The following is a 26,665-nucleotide window of genomic DNA, read 5'->3' on the forward strand; positions in this document are numbered from 1 at the left end:
AAAACTTGTTTGGTTTCTTTTTTGCATCAAGTATTTTAGAAGGTATGTAAGTGTCAGCACTGTCGATTTTTGTTAGTTTTGTTAAATTACCCAAAATATTTTTCAAATTTACATAAGTAAAGCTTGCAACAACTATAGAAAAATATCTAAATATTTTACATTTACAGTTATTACTTTTTTTCGTATAATTTCTATAGAGAATAACATAAGTTGTTTGAAACTCAAAATTTATAATTTGTTTATAAAAGTGATTTTTTTTATTCTAAAACATAGAGATGTTTTAAAAGCAACTTTAAAGGAATAATGAGTATAAATGATTTTCAGAATATTAAGTAGACTACAGCTAATTGTTTTAATAGACTAGACTATATATAAATAAGTAGCTGAAAATAAATGTAATATTAATTTTAAACTTGCCGTATTAGTTTTTGATATGTTTTTGTAAACTATATTTCGATAACTTATTACGATTTAAAGATATTTCTTAAAAAAAAAGAGTTTTAAGTTTTGAAAAAACTTTTATTTTTTGATATTTATTGTACCATTTTAAGAAAAACGCTAAGATTAATTTTTATAAACAAATATTTCAGGTATTTTTCTGTAAGCCTTTTTTAATACAAAATATGAATAGTTTTTGAACTGACACAAAAAAAAAACAGGTTTTACTGTTGAACTTACATTGGAATTACACTGAAGTACTAGAGACAGCAAAGAAATAAAACCAGTTTTGAAAATAATAAACCAAGTTTTATCTAAAAATGTACGACACTTGGTTTAAATTTCTGATTTACCAAACACTTTTTTGTAGTCAATTGACCAGGGTTGCCACAGATCAAGCTGAGAAAAACTTCCTGAGTTTTTACTAAAATTTTATTAACTTTTCTGAACCAAATTGTTAATTTAAACTTATTCTAAAATACATAATAAAACTATTGAAACTATATAGAGCTTTCAATCTTATTTTTATAAAGGTTTTACAACAGTTTTTTTGCTGAATTCAATCATCTAAATTCAATTACATCACTCGAATTATTTGCGTATGATTTATGTATTTGCAATAAACAGCTCTATCTGCAGAATACTTTTATTTCCCAACTTATAAACACAACTAGTTCAAAAAAAGAATGTATATTTTAGTACTTCCTAATATAAACGTATCTAAATAAACGAAAAGACATACAAGGAATTTTTACAATTAAAACCTTAAAACAATAACGAACTTCTACAACTATAACTTTAAAACAATAAAGGACTTAATCAAACAAAGTTTTTTCTTACTATATGTACCATAATTTATATTCTTAATTTCTTTATTAGCACTTCAATCTCTTCATCTAATGAAGGTATGGTTTCTTTCACCTGGTCCGCATATCTTTTAACTTTCTTGGCAGTTAAAACCATTTGCTACAATTTATTAAATCGTTCTCATCTGCTTCCCCTACACTTGTCGAGGAGAATCTTTTCTCTAAATCTAGTCATAGTTTGTGGGCTTCATTTCTTTTTGCACTCATTTTATTAATTTTTACCAGATGAAGGCATTATAAATTGGGTAATTTCGTAAATTTCAAGGAAAATTTTAAAATTTCACTGTGACTTTAAAGGATTTTTAATTTTTTTTTACTATTTGAACGATTTGTAAAATTAAGAATTTTGTATATCTTATCTAACAAAATCTGATGTTTTCTCATAAACCCCAATTCTTTCCTGACTTTTGTTATGTTTATGTTTTATGACTCCATATAGTTTTTCCTTACCTTGTGGCAACCCTGGTTGACGCTTAAACTCCCTTTTTAACCCATTAGTAAAATTAATTCTTTTTCATTAACTGCGTACTATAAGTGTATTTCAACAAAAAAATAAAACTAGTTTGAAATAGTTTTAGGTATGACATTTAACGGTCGACATTGAAACTTTTTTATGCAAGTTGGTATCTACACGAAATTCGCAATTAGAACTTAGTAGTCAACATGCAAGTTAAATTTTCAATATCACTGAAACATGGTTGCCACTAATCAAGCTGAGAAAAATTTCCTGACCTTTCTAAATCAAACTCTTAAACTAAACTTATTCTAAAATACATAATCTAATACTTGAAACTATATAAAGCTTTAAATCTAATTCTAATACAGGTTAAAAACAACAGTTTTTTTGCTGAATTCTATCATCAAACTTCCAGTACACCACTTAAGCCATCTGTGTATGATTGATGTTTGTAATAAATAGCTCTATAAGCAAAATACTTGTATTATTACCTTATAAATACAGCTTGTCTGAAAAATTTTTACAGTTGAAATCTTAAAACAATAAAGAACACAATTTTTTAGAATTTCCTAGCATAAATATACTTAAATAAACGAAACGACATATAAGGAACTTTTACAATTAAAACCTTGAATCAATAAGAAACTTTCACAACTCAAACCTTAAAACAATAACAAACTTTTACAGTTAAAACATAAAATAATAAAGAACTTAATCAAATACTGTTTTTTTAAATGTATGTACTAAAATTTATTTGCTCCGTTTTTTTATTAACTCTTCATCTAATGAAGATATGGTTTCCTTCATCTGAACTGCATTCCGCTTCATTTTCTTGCCAGTTAAAATCATTTGCCTCATTTTATCTAAATCGCTCGCATCTGCTGCCCCTAAACTTGTTGAAGAGAATCTTTTCTCTAAATCAAGCCACAACTTGTGGGCTTCATTTATTTTTACTTTAATTTATAAAATATTTCCTCTTATCATTTAGTATACAATTTGTAATAAATACATATATTCTTATTTACTTTAAAAACTTAAGTTACTCTACAAAAAATAAGTGAACTTAATCTTGGCATATACCTCTCTTATAACTTATTTTATAAATTTAAACAACTTTGAAAAAAATTTAAAGAGGTAAAGTATACACATTAACTTGTTACATAAAATACTAAACTAATAACTTAGTTATAAAGAACTCAATTATATACATAAAAAAAACACTATGATTCTAAAATTATGCTAGATAAACTTTTAAGTATATATCACAGTTTCACTATGGAATTGTCCTTGCTAAAGATCATCAATACTAAAAAGCTTACAAAATCTACTTGTTCAAGTAGGGTAGTTGTTCAATATGTTAATAGAAAATTTTTCAGTTTTGTAAAGGACATTTTACTAATTTATACCAGATGAAGGCATTGGAAATAAAAATAAATATATTTGTAAGTTTCTAGGAAAATTTTTTTTTACTTTAAAGGACTTTTGATTAATTTTTACCATTTGAAGGCTTTGGTAAACAAGGAATTTCGTAAATTTAAACTGACTTTTTTCAAAACCCCCCATTTTTTCTTGACTTTTGAAATTTTTCTTGACCGAGTGGCAACCCTTCTGAAAACAGTATTTTACTTGTAAATAAATATTTGTTGCATTATTGAAACTACATAAGAGTTTTTTGACTACATCAAGCAAACTTTAATTTTTAGCCACAAACATACTTTTCCAAAACAACCATAAAATTGAAGAGGTGAAAATTACAATTGGCATTTTAATACAAATTGTGCTAGTAACTAGTGCATTACTACCTTATTTTATAATTTTTATATCTAAATTATCACATTTTTGTTTAAAACAGCTCTTTAATCCTGTAAACTGCAATTTTTTTAAATAACTGCGGCGTGTAATTTCTTCTAGAAAATTCGGCCTGTGACCAGCAAAAAGGCTTCCGCTACGAATAATAACTCCATTTTAATGTTTGTATGTATATATTAAAATCTTAACAACTAAGATCTGTTTGTTTTTTAAACTTAACTGTCATATTTATGATTTAAAAAAATACTTAGTTTTTTCTTAAGTATGTCATTAATTGGTAAAAATCCTTTGAAAATAGACGACTTAAAAAAAAAATCTTAGTGAAATTTTATTAACAAAAATTATTTTTATACGCTAAGATATAAAAAACATACAACACAAGATATAACGATAATATACTAACTTTTGATGTAATTCAATAATCTATGTAGGTGATATTAATGATACCAAGTTTAAAGTAAACGCAATAAATTTAATTATAAAAATATCGAACTTATCTAACATAAAACCTAGTTTTAATTATTAAATACGTAACAATACTACTGCATTGAAAAAAGCTTCTGAAAACAGACACAATGTAAGGAAATATTGGCTAATTGTATTAGGTAGTAGCGAAGAGCGTGAGAAGTCCTTTCACGAAACCGTATATTTCATTTCCGCCCAGTTTCGACTCACCATAGAATCTGTCGACGAATGTGATGGGGACCTGTTATAATTTGAGAATATTATAAAAAATATATTATTTATTTTAATAGTTTATTACTAACAAAACAATGTTTCACTCCTATATTTGCATATAGGAGATCCTCAGTTGTTGTAAATAAATCTGAAAAAATTTGAATCGAGAACTTTGACTTGTTTAATTTGAAACAAGTTACAATATTATAAATAAAAAATAACAAAAAATTAGCAAATATGAAATGTTATCAAGGTTCATTCATTTCTAACAAAGTTACAAAACTAACCAAGTGCAAAACTGAAACATTTTCAAAAATTTAATGACCAACTTAAATTTACTTTTTAATTACTAAAATCTTTAACTATTTTTAGTTCTAGGACTAAGATGACAAGTAATTTCAGTTTGTTTTTAATGTGTAATTTTACCAGCACATTTAAAAGTGTTTCTTATAAATTACAATACTGTTTAAAAAAATGAGTGGTTTTTTTTGTAGAGCATAATTATACTAATTATGTTTAAAAAAACATTATTTCAAAAAAAAAAGTTTTATAAACACGTTAATAAACAAAATTTTATTTTAAGTTAAATAGAAATGCTAAATCATCCACTTTTTAAAAGACTTTTTATGAATTAAAACTTAATTATTATTAGGACAGCTGATATCTTACATAAAAGCATAAGAATTTAAAAAGTGGATGTTAGCAACACTGAGTCATAAATAATTTAATCACAAATTAGCTAAAAGGGTTTAGTCAGACAAAAGTAACAATTTTAAGCTGAAATGTGACTTATCAATTTAGCAACTCGAGTAGCACATGAAAAAGCAAGGCAGAGTATAAATAATAAATGAAGTAACGATTCATTTGTATGGAATAATTTAATTTGCAACGATTCTCGTTGTGGACAAACACGTTTTGTTTTAATACGCGTGTAAATTGTAATATACACTTATCAAAAAATAAAAGATTTTGTATTTTTTTATGCTTGCAAGTCGTTAAATGTTTAGAATTTGGCTTTAGGTAGTTAATTCTGAATGTTAAAAATTTTTAACTTAATTTTCTACTCAAATTACAGTTTTTTAAGCATGTAGTTTGTAATACATACACTTAAAAAAAAACTTTTAGACTTTTATTTTATTTTAAATTAAAAGTCATCCGCCATTTAGTTTAAACTTTAAACGCTGAAAAAACTTAAAATAACGAAATTTTTATAAATTAAAAACTGAACACCAGTCTAGCTTATTAAAATAAAACATAAGTGCTAACAGTAAAGCATAATATATACTACTTACTGTCTAAATTTAGACATAATTCTACAAATAATAAAAAAAAACTTGTAATTTTTTCTAAATACAAAAATGGGTTAGTCCCATTTTTATTATTTTAACTAGTCAGAGTTACCTTAGTTACAAAAAAATTACATATAATATTAATTTCTAGATTAAAAAAATTTAAGATGACTATAAATTTTAAACTTATTTATTAACAGTGCTTAGTTTGTATTATAAAAAATATATATATATATATAAATAAAGAATACGAACCTCTGCGATAGTCATTTCATGTTGCCTTGCCCTGACCATCATTTCCATTTGGAACACATACCTTTCAGAAAATACAAAAGTAATTTTTAAAAATAATAATTTACAAACAAATTTATATTATGTAATTCATAAATACTATTTTATGAAACCCATACATTTGCGAAAAATACAAATATGACTAAAAAAATAATAATTTACAAACAAATTAATATTATATAATTTACAAATATACAATTTTATTTAACACGTACCCCTTCGAAGTGCAACTTTCAATGAGTTTCATCAGAACATTTTTCTTGTACAACCTGAAGCTACCCGTCAGGTCTGACACTCCTGGCCTCAGTAAGATCTGAGTGATGTAGTTGGCTGTGCGGCTGTAAGTGGATATTTAATCAAATATTTTGGCATAGTCATATTTAAGCTCGTTTTTCAGAGCCTTCCGTTGTATGAAAGTAATTATTTCCACAGATTTTTAAAATTTGAGAAAAAAAGTTAGTCAACTGGCACAGAAAATTAAAATAAACTTTGGTTTTTCATAAATAGGTCCCAATAAAAATTGAATATCGGATGCACCGCTGCGTTTAATAAATAATTATATTTATCAACTTTTTTAAAAGATAACAAAACGTAACTGTAGTAACTCAAAAATTCAAGTTTTGTATAAATCGAAATAAATTCGACAACTTGATCACAAGTTTTTGTTTATATTTAGACTGGACTAAACTAATTGAATGCACAAATGTTATAGATAATAAAACAATATAGATTGTTGTCAAGTATATTTCATTAAATGTTTATGAGTTTAAAGTATTTTGATTAAACACAAGACGTGGTATTTAAAAAAAAAGTATATGATAAATAAAACTATACAACAAGTACACAAAAACTAAACATATGATCAATAAACTTTTACACTAGTGGAGCTTTTTAGGAAATTGAAAAAAACACCAAACCCTAGTAGTTTGGTTATGGTGTAGTGGTTTTACAAACTGTAAAAAACAAGTTTAAATCCTAAAAAGCATCAAGCATCAAAGTTAGTTTCGTTTGATCTATATAGTGATAATTTTTTATACTGTGTAAAAACCTGATGAGTTTTCTTTTCAAATCCCAGCCGTACACTCCTCCATTACCAGAATACCTGGTTCCGGTTACTACGTCATAATCGCCCTCGCTTTGTTTCCTGAAAAATAATATTAGGATATTTAAAAAAATTAGAACTAAAAAATTTCTCTGCTTCTCGAAAAGTTAATTATTCAATATTATTTGATAGTATTTGAATAATTAAAATAAGTTTTACAATTTCTTGTTTATTTATTTATAAATTTTCAAACACATATACAAAAAATTTTTATAAATCGAAGCAGTAAAATAATGTTTTATCAAAATTTTTTTTTAAGTTAAAGTTTATCAATATATAATATGAACTAACTTGATAAAGTCTGGAATGAACTTAGGCTGCAAAATAAAAAATACATTAATAAAGTACTTTTAATTTAGTTTTTAAAGTGTTCAACTTATTTGTGTCTACAAACGATACTTGAAACTTTAGCACGCTAAAAATTGATTATTCAGTAACTAAAAATATGTAATTTAGTAGACTTATTTATTTATTCATTATTTATAAAATAGAACAATTTCAGTACACTTAAAAGTTTAACAATTAGAAAATTAAACAAAAAGCTTATGCTAATAAACTAAAACTGTAAAACCAAAGTAAATATGAGTTCGTATAAGTTCACATAAATAATGTTTTTTTTTATTAAATATACATGAAATTCAAACATGATGAGACAGATCAGCATCCATTATAATGATGAAGTTTCCTGTGGCATTTTTAATTCCGTGTACGTAAGCTGTTCCCAATCCTAACTTCTTTGCACGCGGTCTCAAAACCTTTTCGTAAAAATACAATTACTTAGTTTTGATTTTGCTTAGTATTTTATAAGCTTATTTGAAATTTAATTTTTAAAATGGGATTTCACTACCTTAGTATTTGTGAAAGTTAATACTCAATTATTCTTATAAAAGAATAATAGTAGAATATCAAATATAATTAAAAATTAACAAGATTCTATTTTTTACATAAAGAATAAATAATATTTAGTGATAACATCATACTAGTTTCAATAACTTTATATTGTCTTTTAAACTTATTTTATTTAACTTAATGAAGTACAAATACCATAATAACTTATAACATTCAATTAAAATATCTTACTATGATATATTAAAAACCTTTATATAATTTTCAATATATGATCTTAACAGTGGTCTTGCAGCAAAAACTATCAACTTGAAACTACATTTAACCATTTTAAGTCTTCTGAAAAACTTACAGTTTAGAAATAACTGGCTGTAATTTCATTTAAAAACAAAACCAAGTTTAAGACGTTTTACTACAAAAAAAAAACTAACAATTTTATCATCCCCGTAAATAGTTTGCAGCTGTTTGGCGACCTCCAGTGTTCCATCCGGGCTTCCGTCGTCGATAATGATCACTTCGAAGTTTTCTCCGCTGGAATTATAAAACAGCTTGTATGCGTTTTAGCAATGCTACTGTTATAACGCAGTTTTCAACTTTTAAATAGTTAAAGTAAAACAAATATTACAAAATTTTTAAAATTTTCTCCGCTGGGAACAATGATATCTATAAAAAATTCATTTTGGTGAAAACTTTATCAAAAAATTATTTTCAACAGTTTAAAATTTTAGCAATAGCATTAACAAAAGTTACTTTTTAGCATCTAATTAGCTTAAGCAAAACAAGTGTAACTCAAGTTTTATTGAATACATTTGACATGATATTTTAATAAATCAGATTCTTTAAACTAACTATTATAATTATACATGAACGTTTTATTAAATACCAGAGAAATTAAATAAACACATACACTATTTTTTTCTATTGGTTTTGTTTAGAAAACTAACCTTTTAGTGAATGATTTGACGATCAACCAGATAATAATTGGTAAATTCTCTCGTTCATTGTAGGTGGGGAGAAGAATAGAATACTTGTTTTTACCCATTATTATATATTTATACCTGGAAACTAACACAAATTTACTACAATTTTCTACTAAAAAGGACAAGTACAAACTAGACTACAAACACAAAAATAGAAACCGTACAAACTTAAAAAACTGAGAGAGTATAAAAGTTTTTGTAAAGTTTTTAACAGAAAACAAAATTTTCATGATAATCGTAAGACCTATGACAAATTAAAACAGTTAAAATGCTTTATGTCAACAAAAAAAAATATTATTGATATTAAAATGATAGGTAATTAGCAAGATTAGTTTTTTACTGTTCCTTAACCAGTTCAAAAAAGACAAATAAAAACGATTTGTAACTAAAATCATTAGAAAATTTAAAACAAATAGGGTTTAATAAGTTAATACTTATATTTGCAACAAAAACAAGATTGTCATGTTGAGTATGAAAAAATTTTGTTACGCTAAAAAATTCGTTTATTAAAATCTCAACATAATTAAAGAAAAAACAATTATAGAAGAAGGTAGTTTTGTGTACCGAATAAAAGAGTGGTCAACACTGAAAAATAAATCAAAATAATACCAGCAGCTTTACAATGATTTTATGAAATATTAATTTTGAAGAAAGTAAAGTATGATTATTTAATGAATCGGACGGTAATTTTTTAAATGATTAGAAAAAATGTATACATCAATATTAAATTTACAATGTAAAACAATGCCAGCCAAACAAAAATTAAGAGCTAAAACTCAACCATTAGCACAAACAGTTAGTACAGAAAAAATCATTCAGTCATTTGTTAAAACTTTTTACATAACAATAAAACAGTAAAGTTTCAATTTCCAAAATATGTTTTGACACGATCTTCTCAGATAGATACTTGTACCTCTTAAAGTCATACAAATGCAATGTGACAGTATAGAAAATTATATAGTATGCTTATTTTTGTTGAGACTTGTTGACGCTCGACTTTTTGCTCCTCTTCGGATTCTTGCTCCTGCTCTTGGCCTTGCAAAGCGGGCATATCGGCGCGTTTCTGTGTATTTGCTGGTGGCAAGACATGCAAGTCTGTTTGTAATAATTGTTGATTCTAACAACAATAACTTAAGTTATATGATGATATGTACTTATATAGTTGTATATAAGTTACTACAAAGCGTAAAACTAAAAAAAAATACAATTGTTTTATACATCATTTTGCAAATAATTCTTGGCTTGTGTATACACAGAGAGAGTTAGTCTACAAAATGCAAATAAAAAACAACTAGATTCAAGTCTTTCTTTAGATCACTTAATTAGTTGATTTGAAAAAACAAAAATTAACAGTTTAGCCTAACAAGTTGTACAGAATCATATAACTATAATAATATTTTTAAACTTTGCAAGACATGCTAATTCTAAAACCAAAAATATGTGTCAAACCCTTAAAGCCTCAATTACTGAACGGCTAACAATGAATTATCAAACTTAAGTTTTTACATCTTAAAAAAAAACTTTAAAGTACTAATAAATATATTTATAAACATGTTATAATGTTTAATTGGTTAAGTTGAGGTAGATATTGGTATAATACAATACTTTAAACCTTCATACAAGAAAAAAAGTAACACAAAAATTATATATATATATATATATATATATATATATATATATATATACCTTCATGGGAGGAGGCTGTGACGCGTGTCTTTCCGCAATGACATCGCCCAATATGACATCACTTTGGTGGAAACCAGTGAAGTGTGACGAAGTTGTTGGGCGTTGTGATGTCAAAAAGGAAGGGTGAAGGTCGCGATGCGGATTTCCCAGTTTCTTGTACAACCTGTAAATTAAAACTTTATTGACTCGGATATCTTAACTACTTGGTACAAAATTTAGCAAGTAATGTAATGTAAATTAATTTTTTAAATAAAGTTTATACATGGTATAGATAATTCAAAATATGCTTTGAAGTTGTTTTTTTGTAGCAAAAAAATATTTAACACTTCAATAGTCTATTAATGTCTGTACTAAATTTAATCAAGAAAAAAGGCAATTTTATTATTTAATTTTTTTCAAAAACAAAATTCTCAAATATTTTATAGCCTATAAGCCTAAAATGATAAATTATTATTATTAATTATTCAAAACTAATATTAAATCTGAAACGTTTTAATCTAACTATTCATATGAAAAAATAAAATATTTTACCGGTCAACCCTGTTGTAGTGGGAGTCAAAGCTTTCAACTGAACCACCATTATCACTTTTATTCAACCCGAGTTCGCACCTGATCGTGTCAATCTCGCTCGTGATTGGCTGAAGTTCGCTCATCATCTGCAATATCTGCTGCATTTTGCTCGTGCACTCAACACTGCTCTGCTTCACTACATTCTCCATCTGAAATTGATTTAAGTCAGTATTTATTATTCTAGTCAAAATAATGTTTAACAAAAATTGTCAACTGTTAAAAGCTAACATGTTTTTCACAATCTGTAATAAACCAGTCATTTTTTCACATTAAATTTTACTTGAATGTTTTGTTGTAAGATTTGTTTTAAGAATCCATGTTGTTTTTTCATTTCAATTATGTATAAAAAGTTGTTAAATTGTATTGAGCAAATAAAACTTTAAGGAACTGGTATAAAAAACTAGCCAAATATTATACATATATGTTAATATCATTATCAAATGTACTACTTCTACTTTTTGTTTTTCTTTTAAATTGTTATACTTTTAAATTGTTATCCTTTTAATGAAGTTTAAATAACTACATCACCAAAGCATTCTAACAACTACACATAAGTTTTATATTTACTCTAATGTTTCATGTTGTTTTATTTAAACGTGTTTAAACAGTTTCAGCAAAAGGGAGCTAAATATTATGAGCCTAAGTTCTTCAACAGGATCCATAAGCTAATTAATTCAGTTATTATTTTTCACTATTAAACTAACAGTTTTGATGTCAGTGTGAATAAGCTTCAACTTCTCTGAGCACTTCAATATAAATAGTATTGGATCACAGTGAGTTAGTTTACTATCAATTTATTTAATAAATTTTTACAATTACTAAAACCAACAGTTTTGATGTCAGTGTGAATAGTATTGGATCATAGTGAATTAGTTTAGTATTAATTTAGTTAATTAATTTTTATATTTACAAAAACAAACAGTGTTGATATCAGTGTGAATCAATCTCAGCTCTTCAACGTGAGCCATCTTCTCCTGGTGGAGCATCTGCACCTCCTGCTTGTACTCCTGCAACTTGTCACTCTCCTCCTCTACCTCCTCGTACAAACTCCTCATCTTATCCCTCTTCTCACTCATCTCCGACATCTTGTCCCTGGAATTCATTATATTGTCTTGAAATATCTTTAATAATTATAAGAGACTATTTGTATTTTGTATTTTGCTTATCAGAACTATTTAAAAAAAATAAATTCAGCCAATCTTTAAATAAAAATATTCAGCTAAACTTTAAATAAAAATATTCAGCTAAACTTTAAATAAAAATATTCAGCTAAACTTTAAATAAAAATATTCAGCAAAACTTTAAATAAAAATATTCAGCTAAACTTTAAATAAAAATATTCAGCTAAACTTTAAATAAAAATATTCAGCAAAACTTTAAATAAAAATATTCAGCTAAACTTTAATATTGCTTATTATAAGCAAAGTTGTCACTTTTTTTTATATTTATTTTGAAAGAAATTGAAACATATTTTTAGTTTCATTGAAACTTTTTTTTTTTTATTTACAATCAAACTTTTAATGGTGTTGAATTTTTAAATAACTTAGCTTTAGCAATTTGCAACTGTTTTTAAGTAAATTTTTAACTAATTGTTATTTTTAACTATAATTTACACAAATAACAATACAATTGGTTGTTTAAAACAAATAAATTTCCATGAAACAATAATAATAATAAAAATAAAATAATTACTTCAAGAGCTTTAAATTTTCAAGTTTTTCAAATGTTTCTTGTTTTGAAGTCATCTTAAAGTTATTTCTATAAATGAATATTTTTGTTATAAACATCAATCAACTACTTTATAACAAAAATTACACAACATATTATTTTATTCTTATTAACAATAAACTATATTATTTTAACTTTACTGTTAAATATTAACAAATAATATTTAGTACTAGAACAGTATTATTTTTTAACGTTTACAAATTTATTAATATTGTAAATATAAAAGCTTTCTTTTTTAACGTAAACTTTAAAAGGTAACTTATTTTATTTGTATTCAAACAAGATTTACAAACTAATTATTACATTAATATTGGGTTTTAATTTATTGCTAACAGAAGTTTTTTAACTAACAAAAAATACTGTTGAGTTGTTCTAGTAGGGTTGCCACTCTTACAAGCAAAAAACTAGCATGAGTGACCAAAAACTAGTTTGAGTAACATCAAACTAGTCCAATTTTGCTCAAGTTTATAGAAAAAATTAAATAGTAAGAGCAAAAACTTAAAAAAAATTACTGCTTTATTTAAGCTTGAATACATTTTAAAAGTTGTAAAAACATTAACAAGACTCATTATTTAGAAAAATATTAATAATTTTAACTCAAAAAGGTAGCACAAAATTTCTGAGAAATAAAAACAAGCTATCCCAGTATTGAAAAAGATGCAAACATGCCCGAGTTGGTCTTTATCATAACAAATTAATTAGCCTAAGTTATACTAAGTTTCTGAGTGTGTGGCAACCCTGCAAAATTAAAACAAGCGCAGGATAACTTAGGTTAGTAAAATATTTTTGAAAAACTCAGGCTGAATCGGACTTTTTTAACTTTTGCAAAACTAAAGCTAGTTTGTTATGTTTTATATATTTAAAGCTAGTCTTAATGACTTTTTTTTTTTTTTGAAAATTATTTCTGTATTAAGTTTTTTTGTTATTTTTTAGGTATTTAATCTTGATTAACAATTTTTTTGTTATCAGTTTATATATTTTCATTATTTATAAACTTAGTCCATCTCAAGTTGGCTTCTTGTAACTCAGGTTATTTTTTGGTCAATCAGAATTGATTATTTGCCTTAAATAGTTGCAACTCTGTACTCTGTTGCAAAATAATTTTTATACTTTTTTGCTTTGTGCTCAAAGTTAAGGACATAGAGGGGCCCAGCATTTTTTTTTACAAAAATTAACATTGGCTCTAATGTGAAAGCTTGAAGTATAGACTACAAGCCAAAAACTCTAATTTTTATTGAGATATAGACATTATTTTTCAATTTTCCATTATAAACATATGAATCCATTGTTATTGTCAATTATCTGGTATATTTATATATTCACTAAAAATCTATTTTTTTCTTTATTTTTTAAGACTTTGAATGTTTGGTTTTCAAAATGTTAAAAACAAAAATTTAGATTAAAAAAGGTGGTTCCTTTTTAAGAAATTTTAATTTTTTTAATTAAAAAAAATTCCTGCATTCAATCAATTTAAATTATAGTTGTGGACTTACTGTGAAAATTTGAAGAAGATTAATTAGAAATTATGAAGAACATATATTTTTAGTGTTTTAGTCTTTTTTTCTGCATTTTTGTTTTGTGCCTTCTTCAAGAAGCCTATTGAGGTCACTAACTAACTTTGATCACTAATATCTTGAAAATTACTTTAAATTTTGTTAAGCAATTAAAAATGTCTGATAGAAAGAAAGAAAAATGTGAACACTTACAACTATGGTCAATGGATTGGTCATCGAGCCTCACACCGTACAATTTATAACATTTTTTGAGAAGTTTTAATTAAAACAATAAAAAATAAATTTAAGATCAATGAAAATACAATATCATTATCAACTAATTGTTTTTTTTTTCAAGTACATTATTTAAATAAACTTTAAATAAACTTATTTTTTAAAGAAAAAATTAGTTTGCATTCTTTTTTATACCCATTTCTGCCAATATTGACTTTGGAAACCATAGTCTACCATGGGCACCAGACTCTTTCCTCCCCTTAGATTTCAATTTATATGATCATCTACATTCACATTTTTCTTGTTGCTCTTTGTATGATATGGTTGATAGGTCAGAATGAACTAAATTTGTCGTTAAAAATGTTTTATTAGAACTTTTTTTAGGCTTTCTTAATTTCCTTTAGGATTTTGAAAGTACAAATGTTTTTATCCAACTTTAGTACAAAGTTATATTTATGGTAGAGAACTGTGTTAAATAGCTTAAAATTAATAGATACAGTAATGCTACTTTGAAAATGTTTTACAAAATAAATAGAAATAAGTAGAAATAAATTCCTTATAAAAAAAAGCTCTTTTGAATACAGTCTAAACTTAATTATTTTTTATGATAAAATTTCATAAGTTTTTCAAGTTTTATTTTTTGCTTTTATTGTCAAATTCAACATTTTTTAAGGATTCTAGGTTTTAGGGTAACCTTTTAATAAAAGGTGAATTGTGACTAAGAATTTATTTTTGTATTATATAAATAATTTTTCTTTTATAAACTATTTTTCTGTCATGTTTTGAATTATATTACAGTTGCTTTTGTATAACAAGGGGAACAGAATATAAAATTGAGCTTAAATTATCATTTAAATCAAAATATAAGGCAGTAAATGGTATAGTGTCAATTGTAGACTGTTTTTTATAGTATATGTGTCAACAATTGGGTTTTGATCTTGCAAAGTTCAACTCAGAGAATAATTAAAGTGTAATAAGAACTACTGGATTTTCTGTAATGAGCATTAAACATGTTTTTAGATACAATTTTTTTCAAGTTTTTGACTTTTGTTGCTTTTTTTTGTTTAAATAAAATGTTTTGCAGCTTGGTAATCAAAAGGTCTTTTTTAACACCTTGTCCATTTACCATAAGTGTGAGTCTTCTTGCAATTTATTAAGTAAATTAACTTGAAATAAGCATTTAATTGAATGCAACTTCAAATAAGTACTGCTGGCACAATGTTCAAAGTTCATACTTTTTTAAGAAACTGATGTTCCATCAGGTTTGTTAATCTAATCCAGTCACAAGCTTTACATTGCCCACTTGCATTTTAAAAAATTACACAGATAACTTAATTCTAAACCTTTCAAAAATGACAATCTGATACAATTTGAATAAATCAATCGATTTGGAAATATTTTTTCCTTTAATAATTTAAAGAAGTTTCTTATACAAATTTTGTTAAGCGTATCGTATATGTATTAAATTCAATTATATAAGGGAAATTATTTTCAGGGAAAATTTCATTGAAAACTTTTATTAAAAGTTCTATAGTTAAACTGTGTATTTTGTACTTCAAGATATTAAAGATAAAGTTAGTAACATGAAAATAAATTTAAGAAAAAATTAATTCAAAAGTTAAAAGTTAAAAAATAATAACTATACTGACTGTTAAACTATTACATCATTTATAAAACTGTTTCAATGAAGTTTATTTTAACATTTTTTTGCATCACAAAAATATGTTAAAATGTATTGTATTTTTTCTTAAACGTATCTATTTTATTTTAATATTGTTCAGTAGTTATAAACTAAGCTAAATACGTTTGTTCTAGCTTAAAATATTGTATTAAAAAAAGAATTATATAAGTTGTCGCTAAGGTCTGTCCTAACTTTCATTTTGTTTATAGCAATGCACATTGCTTTTAATAAATTTAGTAACTTTTATTATAAACAACTATTAACAAAAACAAATTTCATAAAAGTATTTACAAGAAAATAAATGTTGAACTTTATTTTTATATATCTAAGCTGTATATTCAAAATAAGTAAAAAGTTGAAGCTAAGTAAAATAGTGATCAAGCTTATATGGAAAACAAATGTATTTGACTCATATAAAGTATTTAAAAAGTGAGCATTTACTTAAGTGGTTTGTTTAAATTTAAGTAATGTAGTTAAAGACTTAAATCAAGAATAAGAAACATTTTACAAGAAACGAATCGGTTCGGACTCGGAGCTCGGATTGGACATAAGATTCTGAAATTTTTTAAACCGTTTTAATTTTTTAAACTGATCTTAAAAAAAAAACTATACAATAGGAATACAATTATCAACTAAAGCCATGAATCATGACTTACTTTTAACATTACGTTTCATTAAAAAAAATTCTTATTATGGTTTACTGTCAAAAATTCGTTAAATCAAAAACAACTCAAAAACCATAAATGTTTACACTTCGTGCCAAAACCTCCCCGCTGGCTGACCGGTTTTTGACTTAAATAATAGTTTAAACTAATTATATAAAAAGCCATAAGTTTTAAGACTATAAGTAAACTAACTGCAAGCTAAAGTTAACTTGAAACAGCTACAGCTTGTTAATAAAGTTTATATAATTTAACAACCGATTACAATTTAATACTTAAAGTTCATTAAAATACAAATTGTTTTGAGCATTAAGCAACGTTAATAAATTGTAAACTTCCCTAATAAGTAATAATATATGTTCAAATTTTTTGTAAAATTTCCTAATGCATGAATCACTGTTTTTTTTTGATGACTTTTAGTGTAAAATTGTACTTTGTTATCTTTTAAATCTTATCAGCGAACTTTTTCTGCAGACAAAATAAATTAATAAAAAGTGTTTGGTAGTAATGTAACTTAAACTGTTTTTAAATAATCGGAACTTTTATTAGTGCTTTTAAAATATACGGTGTTTTGTTTTTAAGGTTTTGTTTTCGAAAAAAAAAGAATACATTTGTTTTAAACTATTTTCATTCCACCTAAATCTTAATTAAAAAAAGCCAAATCATAGTTCTAAAAACAACCTAGCTTGAAACCACATTTAAACAAAACTTGAAACTTTTTGCAAAATTGAAAGTACAGTGCTTTTTCACTTATGGACTTATTGGGCAAGGTTTTTCTGTAAACATGTCTGGGTAACCAAAAATCCTTATAAGTACATAAAATCAATTTTTACATAAAATGATATAACTGCCCTATATATTATGATAAAATCAAATACATAATAATTGTGAGTAATGTATAATAAAATGATAAATAATAGAAGCTAAATTACAGATTAATTAATTAATTTTTTGAAAGTAGAAAAACATCAGACTTACTAACCCTCTGCAACGATATACGTTTTTTGAAGGTCAAGCAAGTAAAATTTATCATTTGTAATTCCAACTGCCCTAACTATTAATTCTGAAAAGAGATTAATTATTGTTTATAAGAAAATATAGTTAAAAAAAAATAATTGATTAAATTAAAAACTTCTAAACTGACTAACTTTACATGCTTACAAATTGCTGATAACTAAGCTAGTTTTGAGCAAAGATAGAATGTAATCTTTAGTAGTATTATTACATTATAATAATGAACAAAATTGTAAAATTTATGAAATCATTTTAAATTTCTCACAACATAAGAGCTTAAATATTTGTATCATACAAAAATGTAAGAGTTTAATATTGATTTTTTTTTGAATATTCTTCTGACTGAAATTGTCCGGATAAGTGAGCGTCCGTATAAGTGAAGTCTGGGTAAGTTAATAAGCACTGTAATGATAAATATGAAGAGTTTTATGTTCAAATAATGTTGATTTTAGTAAAATGTGCATGAGTCATGTCTTACATAAAAACAGTTTAGATAAAAAAAAGCTTGGAGTATTTAAAACAGTCATAATTAAGTGTATTAAAATATATATATTTTTTTGCTTCAGTGACCCTTAAAAATATAAAGGTCTATCAATTTTACAATTGGTCATGTTTGTATATATTATTAAAAAGTTATAAAGTTGGAAAAATAAAAACAACAACCAGACTATTGAGAACGCAGCAAAGTAAGAATATTAAAAAAGAAAATATTTTCTGGCTAAAACATCTGTTAGAGTAAAAATTGTTTAAAAAAAAAATTCTAAAGGGCCCCACTCAAAAATTCAACCCCCAATTCAATGCATTTTTTAAAATTAAAGGCAAAGGAGCGTTCTCTAGAATAAAAAAATCTTTGTTAGCTTTAATGATAAGGAAAATAATTGACTCTAAAGTTTAGACATTTTTTAAAAATTGCAAAAGATGCTAATCAAGATAAGTTGAATTAAGTGCATGTATACTTTAGGTTTTCAGTTCAACAATTATACTATTCAACTTGGGTTCAAAGAGACAAATACAATTGTTATATTGCAAAGAGTTAGGTATAGAACAAGTTTTGACTCTGTTAGATATCTCCAGTTATTGTTTTACTTTAATTCAAACACAACTTAAGCTCTGGTCCGCAGCTCTTAGAGACAACTTGTGCAAATCAAATACTTTTGAGTTGATTTTTTTTTAATAAAAATCTGATTTAGACACAATAAAAAGAAAAAAACTTTCTATTAACAAATATTATAAAGTTTGGTATTTATCAGATTTTTAGTGCACTTTCTAGTAATTCTACTTAGAAAATTACCCACTCCTAATCTACAACAATAAATAATTTTTGAAGTACAAGTAAAATCAAAAGTACAATCATCTAAAATTGTTCCTATTCCTTTAGGAACTAACCTTAAATTATCTCATAGTTTAAATAAAAGACTTTTACACTTACAAAAGAACGTTGTTGACAGATTTAAGTATACACTCACGCATATATACAAACACACTGTGCAAAATTAAAGCTGATTAAAAAATATTCATGTTAGATTTTTTTAGATCTTCTGAAAACAACCCCAATGTAAACTGTATTGAACCAGAAAAATGTGTGATATTATAACAAGGTTTCCCTTGGGGGCCATGACAGATGTTCAGGGGGCCATTAGCAGCAAAGGGGCCAAAGGTAGGGCCATGAGCAGTAAAGTAGCCACAAGGGAGCCATGAAGTCTTAATTTGAAACTTACACTTTATATTCTGGAGTTGATGATAAAAGAGCAAAAAAGTTATAGGTGTTTTTATTGGGAGTTTTAAAATTACACTAGATATTCTGGAGTTGGTGATGAAAGAGCAATAAAAAGTTATAGGTGTTTTTTATTGGTAGTTTTAAAACTTACAGTAGATATTCTGAAGTTGATGATGAGAGAGCAAAAAAATAATCTTAGGTGTTTGTATTTGGAAACTTATACTAGATATTCTGGAGTTGATAATGAAGAGCAAAAAAAGATCTTAGGTGTTTTTAATGGTGGTTTGAGTAATACTATTGACGAGGGCCAAATATTTTTTAATTTCTTCAAAGGGGGCCAATTGAAAAAAACTTTAGGAATCCTTGCCTTATAGTTATTATAGTTTTTTTAGGCTTGAAAAATATCACAAAAAAAATATTAAGCTTATTTTAAGATGGTTTAAAGAAAGTTTTATGGAGGCACTTTGTAATTTGTCCAAAAAAAAAGAAATTATAAAAAATTACTGAAAATGAAAAAAATCCTCTATGAACTTTCTTCAAATCATTTTAATTAATCACAATGTGTTTTTTGTGATAACTACCACATATTAAAATATTCCAAAGGAGCTAAATTATCTAAAGTATAGTTTTTGGGTCCCATACAGTTTGCATTGGAGTTGTTTACAGAAACTGAAAAAGCAATAGCTAGAAGGTTTTAAATCAGCTAAAATATTTTATAATGTTTTTTTTTGTGATAATTGGCACATGTAAAAAACTATTGAGCTGAAAGTTTGAAGATCGCATATTTGATAAACAACTTAACTCACAAGGTTAACATCAAAAAGCACAAAATGAAATAATATTAAGTTTAACTTCCCAAACAAGTTTTAACATAAACATAACAAAAAAGTATATCAACAATCTAATTTTAAAACCACTGCCATCTAAGTAAACATCAGCTATTGAAAATTTAAAAAAAATCAGTACTTAAAAGATAGAAGTATATAAAAAAATATTTAATAGAAAACAGTATGTTGAGTATTGAGTAGTTTAAAAAAACATAAAACTTGATGAAAATTTAAAGTTCTTCATTTGTATTCTACTTTTTAAAACTAATATATTTTTTTAATAGTAGGTGTGTTCATGTTTAAAAAACAACTTTAAGGTATTATACAATATATAAACATAATATTTTAAACCTACTATTTTTATTATACAAACAATCATAAAAGAAAAGAAAATCAGAAAAAAATAATTTACAAATCAGCAAAGTTCAGAAAATATTAGACCTACAGTCAAATAATCTTTAAATTTACACATTGAAACAATCTATAAATAAATTATAACAACATTAAAAATAACATTTAAAGTTTTAAATTTATAATAGTATGACTATTGATTTGTGATCAAAATACCTACAAAATTTTAAGTCAAGTCTTGTTCAAGGTCTTTCAGTTACAAATCTGAGTTTTGTAGAAGTTTTATTACAACTCAAACATTTTTCTAGGAAGTTAAAATTCATTTTACTAAGGAAGGAAGCTACATTTAAATTCTTAAATTTAAATAAACAAACTTCATATTAAAGAAGTTTTGAAACAAAATCATCAAAGGTTGTAGAACAACTTTAAATAATATCTCCATAACTATATTTATTTTGAAATTTGTTACTTCAGTTTCAGACTTTTTTCTTAAAACTTTTGGAATTTTTAGTACAACCTTGGTGTTGGAAAGTCTTAGTTCCATTTTATTACTTTAAAAACTGAAATTGTATAATGTGTAAGCCTTGGGTTAGTTTTTGAAATTGAAAAATAATTATATAATAAATATGTGTGTTTGAGGTGCATTTTTATAACAGTTATTAACTTTTTACCACTTTTTTGTTAAGTTCCTTTAGAATTTTGATCGTAAGTATATATATAATATAGATTATTATTCTTCCTTTCCATTCAAAAGTTCTAATCAAGTCTTTGAAAACAAAAGTAAGATGTTTTTAAGAACAAGTTATAGTTTTATATAAGCAAAACAGTCACAAAATTTATCTATAATTAAAAAACAACATGCATTTTATTGTCATAAAAGTAGTATGGGGTATATATAGTTTTATAAAAACGACTAACTAAGTAACTTTAAATAAGCTCTTTAACTAAATTGTATATATTGACATTCGGAAAAATTGTACAAAAATAAAAGAATTTAACTGAATGTATGCAAATATTTTTTAGAATTAACAATATACTTGTACCAAATACCAAGTTTTATACTATTTAAGACAACTGATATGTAAATGCTAAATAAAAGAAAAGTATAATTTTAGTAGTATTTTATGTTATTTAAATATGCAATTTATTTTTTAAACAATTTTGCAGGTGATATACTTTATATTATTATAATCAAGACCATTTCCTTCTCATAACAAAATAAAAACAGACAAAATAACAAAACTTCAAGATCATTTTAATACATATAAATAAAAATGAGAGTTGCAATTGTTGGTTATGGTCAAATAGGACAAACTCTCATTAAGTTCATTGAGGAAAACAGTGCAAAACATGACCTTCAACTGGCATGCGTTTGGAACCGTTCTCCACAAAAACTCTATGAATCTCAAGTTCCAAAAAGCTTAATACTGGAAAACCTTGATGACATTGGAAAGTTCAAACCAGACTTGATAGTCGAAGTGGCTCATCCAATCATCTGCAAGGAAAAGGGGGAATTCCTGCTTTCAGTGGCTGACCTGATGATGGGTTCCCCCTCAATACTCAGCAACTCCAAAGTAGAAGATGCATTGTACAAAGCCGCTGAAAAGCACAACCACGCCCTCTACGTCCCTGCGGGTGCCATGTGGGGTTCCATTGACATTCAGAAGATGGCCACTTTGGACGTGTTGAAAGGTTTGAAGATAAAAATGGCAAAGCACCCTTCTTCATTTAGATTGCATGGTTCAGTGAAGGAGAAATGTGATGAAGTGATAAAAAATATGGGAACAAATAAGGATCCTGTTGTCTTGTTTGAAGGTCCTGTCAGGCAAGTGTGTCAGATTGCCCCGGTTAACGTGAACACAATGGCAGTGGCTTGCTTGGCTGCCCACAACCTTGGGTTTGACGAAGTCATTGGCTGCATTGTGGCTGACCCGAGCCTTGAAAACTGGCACGTGATTGACGTTGAAGTGACCGGTTTGACAGACAAGATGGGCAACACATTCACAGTGAATAGTGTCAGGAGAAATCCCGCCTTGCCGGGAGCAGTTACTGGAAAGACCACTTTGACTTCTATTTGCAGTAGTTTAGTTTTGGCCAGGGGCAAAGGACCTGGTGTGCATTTGTGTTAGAGGTTTCGTGTGGGTTTTATTAGGGTGAGTTTGTTGGTGTTGTTTGGTTTCAAATTTTATTTAAATATTGTGTTAAAATTAGCTACATCCATTAGTGTTTGCCTTATGAAGTATTTATGTATATGTGATGATGTTCTAATTAACTGCATTTTATACTTTACAAATTTTATTTTATTTTTATATGCTATATTAAAGTTAAGCTTTAATTCCCAATAATGTTGTATTTTTAGTTATTTTCTAAGTGAGCTATGCATATTAGTTAAACATTTATTAGTATTTTTTTAAAAATTAGTTAATACATTTTTGTTTTTATTTTGTGTTATTGTTTTTTTTTTATGAATTACATTTAGGATTTTATAACTTTAAATATCACATATCATCAATTTATTATTTCTTTTCCATTTCAAAGTTTAGCCGTAAATAGCTAGTTTAAAAATGTATAAATAAAGTGTTTTTATTGTTGATCTATAGTCAAACATAAGTTTTTGATTTTCTTATATAAAACTAATCTTATATTGTACATAAATTTTAATATTTACCATTAAAATTTGCTAAATAAAGTAAGAAACTATGCAATAGCTCATTTAAAGTTAAAAGATTAACATTGGTCTTAGATGAAGTTTTTATATTGATATTTTTGTGTTTATTTATCTTTTGTATATAAATATGTAAGAATGTCGATAAATTATATATTTAACCTAAAGGTAGCTTAGTTTGTATAAAATTTGTAGAAAGTTGTTGTTTTTTTTAATTTTGTTTAGTTTCATAGTTTTGTAACTATTTTTTTTGTAAATATCACACTTAAAACAAAATACAATGACCAACAAAAAATTATTTTTGTCTTTAAAAAAAAATAAAGATATTATTAACAAAATTAAATAATAAAAAGATATCCTGTTGTAGTTTGTAGCCTATCTTTAAAATAACTCAACAAATTTTCACAGTGATTTGTTAGTAAGTTAAATTTAATTGTCTCAGTTTGATAACTATTATGCTTAAAAAATAAGTGAGTTCTTGCTAGTTGTTAATATGCTTTTAGTAGAATTATTGAGTTATTTTTTTGCATTAAAACAATATTTTTATAAATCTAAACTGTTTGTTCAACACCTATAATGATTAATATAGTTTATTAAAATTTCTAAGTATTTTCAAGTAAACTGCATAAGCATTATGTTTTAGGAGCTAATAAAACCAAGTTATAATTTTATTATCATATGGTTTCATTTCATTAAAAAGTATTAAGCAACATTTCAACTAGTAATCAATTAATCAATAAGACTCTTGTAGAAAATTGTTAAAATATTATTTAATCTTTTATTAGTTCACTATGGTCATTTGAAAACATATAATAGACTATTTTGCCTTTCAATAGCATAAATTTGAAAAACTTCTACTACTTTTTATGTCTTTGTGTGACAGAAAATAACTTTTACAGCAGAAAAAACAATCAGAATCCGGTAGAGCAACCTTAAAGAGCACAGATGATTTGAAAAAGTATTTGTTCTTTTAAGAAGGTATTGGAAAAACGAAGGAAGCATTTATATTGTTGTGTAGTATTTAACTAAGCTATAATAATTAAAAAAGAAATAGTTGTCTCATTCTAGTTGTGAAGTTTTCCAAGTGAGTTTTTAATTAAATTAAATCTTAATAGATTAAAATTTATCGATTGTTAAAACGTGGTAGATAGCTTTTGAAAGATGAATTTTCAGATAAAAAATTATAGAACAATATTATTGTATAATGAAAATATGTTGCTAGTTGTTTTGGTTAAAGTTTGATAAAAGTTAATATTTATTGTAACTTTTTTTTTCTTTTAGGTTTCTTTGTAAATAGTAAGCATACCTACTGAGATCTAAACTTTAAAATTATAAATTACTAAAATTTTTACAATGTGAACTATATAAGTTTGCTATAAACAGTGTTGCCACAAAACATTGAAAAACCTAAAATTTAAAAAATTGTAAAAAAAACCTGGAATTTTAAACAAAAAGTTTATCATATAGACAACATTTTTGGTCATCATCATTTTCAATTATAAAACACATTTAAAGTAGCTTTACAAAGTATTTTAAATGTTTTTTAACCAATATACACATTTTTTACCTTAAACTCAATTTCACACTAAAAATAGACTCAAAAACGTGTACTTTTGTAACCTGGAGAAAATTTTGCTAAAAACCAGTGGCAACCCTGTATAAAACTTATTCTAAGTTATGAAAACTGTTCAAGTTAATCAAAGTTGATATATACCTACATATTATATTATAAAATCAATAATGTTTTTATAAGAAAACAGGTTTTAGTTTCTTAACAAAATTAACATTTTTTCTAAATATTACAGGTCTGCATTGTGAGAGGAGTTCAATAAACCAATTGAAGTTTTTGTTTTAAGTAATTTGAATACATAATCATATTACATAGTACATAATCTATTAAATTAAAAAAAAATATATATCTTTTTTGAGTGATCTTTCAAAAAAGACAAGTGGTTGTTTTCTATAGAGTCTATGATATATAATAATCATTCTAATTAAATTTTAAAATAGAAAAATATTAATTTGAATTTATTAATGTCAACTTACTTTTTTGCATTTCTTACAACTCAAATATACCTAACTGTTTCTAAAGTATGACTGTAATTTATATCTAAAACCCTAGCTACTTTTTTAAGAAACATTTTGAAATGTTTTAAAAGAATAACATATACCATGTTTATTTAATTTGACCCTACAGGTCCGATTCTATTACATAGACTTATGTATTTACGAAAGAGATGAAAATTTAAAACAATGGAAATTCTTTTTGTTTATTTTAATTTTTTAGTATTTATATATTTTAATGAGTTGATGCTTATGTAAATTTAAAGTTAACTTCAACATTTCAGTTAAAACTAGTCAATCTTTTAAATTACATAAAATATTGCATTAAAATCATGTTAAAGTTTATCATATGTTTTGCTTTGTCATAGTTGATGTTGTGTTTTCAATTGCCATTATCTAAAATAACTGTTATTTTTTGTATTTTTGTAGCATAGAAAGCAAAACTGTTACTTTATTTTTAATTTGTCATTATTTAATTTAACATTTCGTATTTTAAATGTTTTTTAAGTAATGAAAGCAGTACTGATGTGATAAATAGCATTATACTAATCTTATTTACTAATTTTATTAAACAAACTTTATGTACTCAAAGTAATACTGTTATTATTGATAAAAAACGTTTATATTATTTGTGTTAGTTACATTTTCGTCAAATTTTTTTATACATGTAACGAACATTATTGCTCAAATGAATAAGAAACCTTTTTTTCGATGCATTGAAAGAAAAAATATCTTTTAACTATTTTTAAAATTTATAATTTTTCAGATGTTGTATCTATCTTATTTTATATAACTTACATTTTTGTGACAACTTTGGATTGTAAATTTTGTTATTTTAAATAATTCTTTTATACTAGTAAAGTTACCTTTTAGTTGTATAAAATTCATTTAATCGTTTTACAAAATTTCAAATAATTTATATAAAATTTAAAGTTTTTGTTTATTTGAAACTTTTTAAGTTATCTATTTTACTAGTGCTGTAAGCATGATGATTTGCAACTTTAATTTTTACATTTTACTTTATAAAAAAATAAATAAAAATACGCTGAATCTTTAAAGAAATGAACATTAAATATTTAAAAAGAAGTTTTTGGTCAAATGCCAAGTTTTATTTTTTATCAAAAGAATTATTTTTTGTGTTTTTATAACGTTTTATATCAGGGATTTAATGAATAGTAGGTTAAAACAAGTATTTATAAATTGTAAGAAAAGTTTAT

The 26,665-nt window shown here is 25.1% G+C and overlaps 2 protein-coding genes across 3 annotated transcripts; one reads left to right on the forward strand and one right to left on the reverse strand.

The window, feature by feature from the left end:
• Nucleotides 1-3,883: 3,883 nt before the first annotated feature.
• Nucleotides 3,884-12,764, reverse strand: LOC145836880 (uncharacterized). The gene is made up of 13 exons (XM_082944653.1): nucleotides 12,705-12,764; nucleotides 11,933-12,104; nucleotides 10,974-11,161; nucleotides 10,443-10,605; nucleotides 9,728-9,851; nucleotides 8,721-8,868; nucleotides 8,208-8,307; nucleotides 7,575-7,685; nucleotides 7,222-7,247; nucleotides 6,877-6,972; nucleotides 6,044-6,166; nucleotides 5,793-5,853; nucleotides 3,884-4,276 (listed from the first exon to the last, which is right to left on the reverse strand). Exons 1-13 carry the CDS (start codon nucleotides 12,755-12,757, stop codon nucleotides 4,172-4,174), a joined length of 1,470 nt encoding a protein of 489 aa, XP_082800779.1. The 5' UTR covers nucleotides 12,758-12,764; the 3' UTR covers nucleotides 3,884-4,171.
• A 9,126-nt stretch (nucleotides 12,765-21,890) lies between these two features.
• LOC145835750 (aspartate dehydrogenase domain-containing protein-like) lies at nucleotides 21,891-25,546 on the forward strand. 2 transcript variants are annotated; one of them, XM_082943459.1, is made up of 3 exons: nucleotides 21,891-22,872; nucleotides 24,284-24,468; nucleotides 25,190-25,546. In XM_082943459.1, the coding sequence occupies exon 1, from the start codon at nucleotides 21,994-21,996 to the stop codon at nucleotides 22,846-22,848; it is 855 nt and encodes a 284-aa protein (XP_082799585.1). In that variant the 5' UTR covers nucleotides 21,891-21,993; the 3' UTR covers nucleotides 22,849-22,872; nucleotides 24,284-24,468; nucleotides 25,190-25,546. The 2 variants fall into 2 exon arrangements, with proteins under 2 accessions (XP_082799585.1, XP_082799586.1); XM_082943460.1 differs by having other exon boundaries at nucleotides 24,287-24,468.
• Nucleotides 25,547-26,665: the final 1,119 nt, after the last annotated feature.

Source organism: Thalia democratica, chromosome 5, assembly GCF_965202585.1.
Source record: "Thalia democratica chromosome 5, ktThaDemo2.hap1.1, whole genome shotgun sequence".
Lineage (NCBI taxonomy): Eukaryota > Metazoa > Chordata > Thaliacea > Salpida > Salpidae > Thalia > Thalia democratica.

What these genes read in the sequence shown, in the direction of transcription:
- LOC145836880 (XM_082944653.1), bottom strand. Translation starts at nt 12,757, where the DNA reads ATGACTTCAAAACAAGAAACATTTGAAAAACTTGAAAATTTAAAGCTC. An exon ending in CACAGCCTCCTCCCATGAAG is followed by an intron (nt 9,852 to 10,442) that starts GTATATATATAT and finishes TATTACAAACAG; the next exon opens with ACTTGCATGTCTTGCCACCA. An exon ending in GAAAGTTGCACTTCGAAGGG is followed by an intron (nt 5,854 to 6,043) that starts GTACGTGTTAAA and finishes ATTTTCTGAAAG; the next exon opens with GTATGTGTTCCAAATGGAAA.
- LOC145835750 (XM_082943459.1), top strand. Translation starts at nt 21,994, where the DNA reads ATGAGAGTTGCAATTGTTGGTTATGGTCAAATAGGACAAACTCTCATT.